Source organism: Helianthus annuus, chromosome 8, assembly GCF_002127325.2.
Source record: "Helianthus annuus cultivar XRQ/B chromosome 8, HanXRQr2.0-SUNRISE, whole genome shotgun sequence".
NCBI lineage: Eukaryota > Viridiplantae > Streptophyta > Magnoliopsida > Asterales > Asteraceae > Helianthus > Helianthus annuus.
This window is the reverse complement of record NC_035440.2, coordinates 30,402,557-30,409,657: the sequence shown is the minus strand read 5'-3', so window position 1 is coordinate 30,409,657 and position 7,101 is coordinate 30,402,557. Positions and strand designations below refer to the sequence as shown.

The 7,101-nt window shown below is 37.7% G+C and overlaps 1 protein-coding gene across 3 annotated transcripts; it reads right to left on the bottom strand.

Annotated features, from left to right (window-relative positions):
- LOC110872603 lies at window positions 1-1,805 on the bottom strand. Of its 3 annotated transcripts, none has more exons than XM_035976605.1 (4): window positions 1,438-1,804; window positions 889-1,007; window positions 466-695; window positions 1-421 (listed from the first exon to the last, which is right to left on the bottom strand). In XM_035976605.1, exons 2-4 carry the CDS (start codon window positions 953-955, stop codon window positions 167-169), a joined length of 552 nt encoding a protein of 183 aa, XP_035832498.1. In that variant the 5' UTR covers window positions 956-1,007; window positions 1,438-1,804; the 3' UTR covers window positions 1-166. The 3 variants fall into 3 exon arrangements, 2 of the variants coding, with proteins under 2 accessions (XP_035832498.1, XP_035832499.1); XM_035976606.1 differs by having other exon boundaries at window positions 889-1,004; XR_004864964.1 differs by lacking the exon at window positions 889-1,007 and having other exon boundaries at window positions 1-695; window positions 1,438-1,805.
- Between the last annotated feature and the right edge of the window lie 5,296 nt (window positions 1,806-7,101).

The window sequence follows — 7,101 nt, the reverse complement described above, 5'->3', positions numbered from 1 at the left end:
TAAATGCCAAGTCATTCGACTATTGTCCCATTAAATTACCATAAAACGATGTAATAACTAGCTAGGAGTGGTACGTGATTCTTTACATGACCCGAACCTGAAATTAAAATCCAACCCATTTACAACCGTCAACCCCAACACGATTACCACCCCTAGTACTAACTAGCTACTCACCATATTTTTCTACTAAAAAAGCAGCCAATATAGCATTTTCCTGACACTTATCTGAAGAAAGACTTAGATCAGGGCATTTCAAGAAATATGTATATGTATTGATCTTCTTATTGGCATAAGCAATATCCAATGGTGACTCTTCCTTGCTATCTAGAATCACCACCAGCTCCTCTTTCCTCTTCTGAACCAAGAGTTGGGCTGCGTGCATATTACCAACCATTGCCGCAATGTGTAGGGCTGTTCGACCCTTAGAATTTTGTGTTTCAGTATCTTTTCGTCATTTAAAAACTCCACCAGTTTTTCTACGAAATAGTTCTGCCCCATTTCAACTGCTACGTGAAGGATCGTGTCAGCATTTTCATTGATTGCCACTGTGGCTGCACTTTTATGGATTTTCAATATGTATTTTTCTTTCCACCACCACCCTTCAACAGCAGCTTCATACAATATATTCCTGTCTGTGTTGTCCATTTCTGGGATATCTCTTAAAAACTCGTTTTCGAACTTAAATTCTACTGAATCTGTAGAAGCATTTCAATTCTATTTCAAAAAGGGAAATAAATTCAAAATCAAATAATAACAACTCTGCAAAAACTTGAGTTACTGTATAAGATATCATATACGTGGTTGCAGGGGCAGACCCAAGTGTATTGGTGGGCGCCCCCCTTAAAAAGATTTTTTAGTGTATTTTATAGGCTAAAACCCCGATCGCACCTCTTGAAAATTCGGTTGAACCCTTTATAAGAAACATTTTGTCGAACAGTTGGTGTGCAAACACCATACTTCAAGAACTTCTGATTTTCTTGTATATAACGCCTCCAAATACACCTCTTCTGCCAAAATCAGATAAAATTAAGACCTTTTTTTCTAAATCTTCTAGTTTTGAGAATTCTAATAAACGTAACAAGTTAACCACTGGTTCAGTTCAGTAGCAATCATTACCCGTATTAACCACTGAAATACACACAAATTTTCAAAAATCATTTGACCTATTAGATACGAGAGCAATCTTACCTTACAGATCTTACGTATTGATCAGTTAACAACTTATAAACAAACAATTACGTTTTCGGGCAAACTTCACAACGAAAAGATCAACTAATTTAAAAAAAAAAAACACTAATTTCATTCAGAACTTATGACTTTCTTGTATGTAAACCCTAAAACTTCATCTGACGAAATTGAAAAAAATAAGCAATCTAAAAACGTAAGAATAACATTTAAGCAACATGTCATCAAACAAGAGATCAAAGAATTAGATACCTCAGAGAGAAGGTGCAGATTTCCTCCGGTGCACAACCTGTTGATGATATTTTTTAAGAGAAAACCACAAACGACGAAGAATAGTTGATTTGACGCGTTGCTACTCATATTGGAGTTGGCCAACCTTGCAATTGGAGAACGATTCAATAATGTCGCTTCCCCTCCGCCACGACTTGAACGATTTTAGGGTGAATTATTAGGCTTTTTATGTGAGTCCCTACATTTGGGTCGACCATGGCTGACGACGGCTACAATTAGGTTTGAGAGGATAAATGTGGTGCAGTGGGAAGAAGATGGATGTAACTGAGCTTGGGTAGTTTTGGCCTTTTGGGGATGGAAAACAAGCGGGAATACAATTTTTTTCGAGAGGGATAATGAAATGCCTTTTGGGGCTGGAAAACAAGCGGGAATAATAAATTTTTGTAGAGAGGGATGATGAAATTTAAGAAGTAAAAAAAACAAAAAATATATTTAAATTAACGTAATTATTTATAATAATATTTTTTTTATTTTATAACTTGATCTAATTTACATAAAACAACTTGTATTTTTGTAACCCTGTCTAGTTAATATTTTTTTGATTTTAATCAATTAATTATAAGTTTTAGTATAATTTACATGATAAAAGTTACATATACTGAAAACAGAGAAATAAAGTGATGGGTATACGTATTTCATCAAACCTAGTTTTATGTATTATGTGTGTGTATTGTAAATTTATTTGGAGAGACAAATATAAAAATTAGGGCAAGGGACCAAGGAGGGAATAAAGAAAGTTTAAAAAGAAGTGCTTAAAGAAAGTTTAAAAAGAAGTGCTCGATAATTTTAGTGGCATATGCAAAGTGCCACTAAAAACCTAAATTAGTGTTGTAAAAGCTAAATGCCGCTAAAAGTGTGTAATAAGCAAATACGGCATACTCAAAGTGCCATTAAATTCTAAATTAGTGGCACCAAAGCTAAATGTCATTAAAAGTGTGTGCCACTAGATGGCATTTTTTTATAAACGATTTAAGATTTAAACCTCGGACCTCAGGAGATTGTAAACTTCTGACCCACTTGTGTTGTTCAAGGAAAATTCGGACCTTTGTTAATTTTACTTCCCACTTATACCCTTCAACTCAAACAACTTTGTCATAAGAAATTTTGAAGTTTTCAAAGAACAAATCTTTTACTTGAGATGGAAAAATATGACCTTGGTACAAAATTTTATCGACTTCCTTAACTTGATGAAGTTTCTCACACAAACTTAGATGAATCTCACACGACCGATTTTTTATGAGAAAACTTATTTTAAGCTTACCGAACTTGATATTTAAGATCTTATTAAATAATTTTCTCAACCCTAGAGTATTCTTAATAAATAACTCGCACATAGAAACAAGAAAGCAAAATCTTTTTGGGGGTTTTCAATTTTTGACGGAAATGGAGATTAAACCTACAAACGTATTTACACTAATTATCTTTTTGTGAAATCGGAGCAAAGGAATCATATCGGTTTTACTTGTCAGTATCCGACACAAGAACCATAGTATTTAGCTTTAATCTTTTAGAATGATATTGATAGTTCAAGACGTTCAACGGTATTGTGGTCCACTCAAGTTTTAGCACGCTTTCGAACACTGTTTTCGAGATATGAAATTAAGTGTATTAATAACTGACAGTAACTATGTTTACCCACCTCAGAAGATACTCCCGTATCAAGGTATGCACGAGAGATCATCTTACTGGTGAGTATACCATTTATCATCTGTTTTTGACGTACAAGCTAATGTGAGATACTCACTTATTTGGAATTGAAAACAAGTCCTTTGTGATAGAATCACTTATTGAGGAGGAACTTGAATTTCAGATGCAAAGGGCACAGGAGCAAATCCGTGAACAGGTTAGTACCATCGTACAGACAAAGAGACGAACTTGACTCCCGCATGATTTTGTGGGACATGTGATTGTTTATCACTTATTTGGGTCGACTGCGTCATGTATTAAGGGTATTTACATGTATGTATGGTATCATGGAAGATCTAGACTTGCGTCCCCGTTATTTTCGGTAAAAGAAACAACCATGATACCCAGATGATAAACAGCATAAAGACCACGTATCTCAGAACCTCGGCAATCTATCAAATGAAATTACGGTACCAAGACCATATATCCGAGAGATGCGCCACACGAGTTACGCAGTTCATTATGTTTATATACCAAAGACAGGTTCTTATTTACCCGTAAAACCTACCAAAGCAACATATAATGAAGTTGTCATAGTTAACGATTAATTTTATGCATATAACCATAGTCCTGCACCAGATACGACTAACCGATGTACTATCATTTCCCTTATATCTCAACACGACTTCATTTAAAATTTTTCAAATGTTTTTGAATTTTTTCTGAAATTTATCCTACAACTAAGTAAAATATTTTTGGAGTTTTTCAATTTTTCGAAAGCGGTAAGAACTGTACAGAAAAGATAAAATAAAGTTTCTATGCAAGTTTATAAAGCATTTTACTCTGGGTTGATCATGCCAATCATTCGGACCAGATTTTCAAATCTAGCTCGATCGAATGTTTTCGTAAACAGGTCGGCAAGATTATCCAAGGTGTCTACCCTAACCACTTCTATTAAACCCTTCTCAGCACAGTCGCGAATAAAATGATGCCTAACATCTATGTGCTTAGTGCGTGAGTGATTAACTGGATTGTTTGTTATGGAAATGGCAGAGTTGTTATCGACAAGGATAGGAGTTCGAGTAAAATTCAAACCGTAGTCCCTCATTTGCTGCTGAATCCACAAAACCTGAGCACAATAGCTTGAAGCAGCAATGTACTCGGCCTCGCACGTGGATAGAGAAACGACAACCTACTTTTTGCATTGCCAAGAGACAAGACGATTCCCAAGAAGTTGTGTGTCGCCAGAGGTTGACTTTCTGTTCATCGGGCATCCTCCGAAGTCTGCGTCAGCATACGCCATCAAATCCATACCACCTTCAGCTGGATACCACAATCCAAGCTTAGGCGTCCCTTTCAGATATCTGAAAATACGCTTGACTGCTTTCAAATGAGACTCTTTCGGAGTTGATTGGTACCTAGCACACAAACAAACAGAGAACATAATATCTGGTCGTGAAACAGTAAGATACATCAATGAACCTATCATTGCTCGATATAGAGTCGGATCCACTTCAGGATCTTTCTCCTTATCGTGTGAAAGCTTGAGATTTGTCTGGAGAGGCGTGCCATAGGGTAAGCTATCTTCCAATCCAAATCTTTTGAGAATCTCGTGGACATACTTAGTCTGATGCACGTACGTCCCAGTTTTTCCTTGACTCACTTGAAGACCTAAAAAGAATGATAGCTCGCCCATCGCAGTCATTTCAAATTTTGACTTCATCACCGCCTCAAACTCACGACACAATTCTTCATTCGAAGAACCAAAAATTATGTCATCAACGTAAATTTGCACGATCAGAAAATCTCCCCCTTTCTTCAAAATGAACAGTGTGGAGTCAATTGCACTACGCGAGAACCCATGCTCCAATAGATGCTTTGACAATGTCTCGTACCATGCTCGAAGGGCCTGATGGAGACCGTAGAGAGCCTTGTCCAACAGATAGACCTTGTTGTCTAACCCTGGAGCTTCGAAACCCGGTGGTTGGGACACATACACAGTTTCATGCAATTTCCCGTAAAGGAAGGCGCTTTTCACATCCAACTGATAGACTTTGATACGCATGTGTGCAGCAAAGGCTAGAAACAAACGAATAGCTTCCAGTCTTGCCACCGGTGCATAAACTTCGGTATAATCAATCCCTTCCTCCTGATTGAAGCCTTGAACAACCAACCGTGCTTTGTTTCTGACAACGACACCCTTATCGTCTTTCTTGCACTTGAAAACCCATTTCGTGTTGATTGCATGTTGGCCCTTTGGAAGATCGACCAAATTGCACACTTTTAACTTGTCGAACTGAGCTAACTCTTCTTGCATCGCCTCACACCAAGAATTATCCTTCAGAGCCATTTGATAGTTCTTCGGCTCTATCTGAGAGATAAAACATTCATGCAGGCTGAGATTGTAGATTTCTTCTTTCTTGATAGCAGAGAACAGACATTGCATCTCTGAAATACTCCTTCGCGTTTACACTCCCGCATTTGGATTCCCAATAATATTATCAACAGGATGATGAATATTTGTTCTTGGAATTGGGATTGCCGGAGCTTGAAGATTGTTTCCCAAATTCGATTGAATCTCCCCCTCAGCATTTGCATTACTACTGGAAGCTTGATCATTACCAGAAGACGCATTAACATTTGGATATGCTGAAAAGTCAACGTATAGATCTCCACTTGTAGTTTGAGCAGCTGCATTGGGGATCTGCTCAGCAACAACATCATTTACGGTCGAAGAATCAGCGACTGGAACATTCGAAGACACATTAGTAGGAATACTTGCTCTCCAGCTCGCATCCACTTCATCTTTGTTCACAAGATGTGTGTATACAACCTCCGAATCTTCTTCTGAAACATCAGGAAGATCAAATGAATCAAATAATTTATCATAATCATAACCGCTTTTGGGACCAAATTCGGACGGTGGAGGATCGAAACTCAAAGGAGTTATATCAAACACTATCTCCACTGTTCGCTTCTTGATGTTATAAACGCGTTTGTTTGGAGTTCCATTGGCATAACCCAAAAAGAACCCCACTTCACCAACTTCCCTCATTTTAGGAGTATCTTTGGTGCGTTTGATAACACACTTAATCCCAAAAGGTTGAAAACCAGATAAGTTCGGTTTCCTGTTTTCAAGCAATTCATAACACGTTTTATCTTCTCTTTTGACAGTAAGCACATGATTTAACACATAACATGTAGTGTTTACCGCCTCGGCCCAGAAGACGATTAGCAATTTTGATTCAGAAAGCATAGTGCGGGCCGCCTCAATCAGGGTACGATTCTTCCGTTCTGCAACTCCGTTCTGTTGAGGAACATATGGAGCGCTGAACTGATGAATTATTCCCATTTCCCGACATAACTCATCCATATAATGATTTTTAAACTCAGTGTCGTTGTCACTTCGGATTTTCTTAATAGGAAGTGAATAATTTTTCTCAAGTTGTTTGAATAAGTCTCTTAAAATACTAGCAGTTTGATCCTTTGTTTTTAAGAAAAATACCCATGAATAACGTGAGAAATCGTCAGTGACAACTAAGCAATAAGACATCCCACCAATGCTAGCAACATGGATTGGGCCGAAAAGATCCATGTGAAGCAATTTAAGTGGTTTTTGGATTGAGTTAACTGTTTTCGGTTTATGAGGCTTTCGTTTGATTTTTCCTCTTTCACATGATTCACATTTGTTGTGCATATTGAAACTACGTAAAGGAACCCCCAACACTAAGTTGTTTTTCACTAAGTGGTTCATTTTTCGCAGATGCACGTGGCCCATTCTCCTATGCCAGAGATACTATTGATCTTCAGTCGCCTTTGAAAGTAGACAAGTCACTGGAGCAGACGAGTTAACTAACGGGCGCATGTCCATGACATATGTGTTATTCACCCTTGGAGCCCTCATAACGATCCAATCTTCAGGAACAACGAATCCCGGACGCAGAACGAAGCAAGCTTTATCAGTGAACAACATCATGTACTTGTTATCACAGATTTGAG

What these genes read in the sequence shown, in the direction of transcription:
- LOC110872603 (XM_035976605.1), bottom strand. Translation starts at nt 955, where the DNA reads ATGGTGTTTGCACACCAACTGTTCGACAAAATGTTTCTTATAAAGGGT. An exon ending in TTCAACCGAATTTTCAAGAG is followed by an intron (nt 696 to 888) that starts GTGCGATCGGGG and finishes ATGCTTCTACAG; the next exon opens with ATTCAGTAGAATTTAAGTTC. An exon ending in ATTTCGTAGAAAAACTGGTG is followed by an intron (nt 422 to 465) that starts GAGTTTTTAAAT and finishes CAAAATTCTAAG; the next exon opens with GGTCGAACAGCCCTACACAT.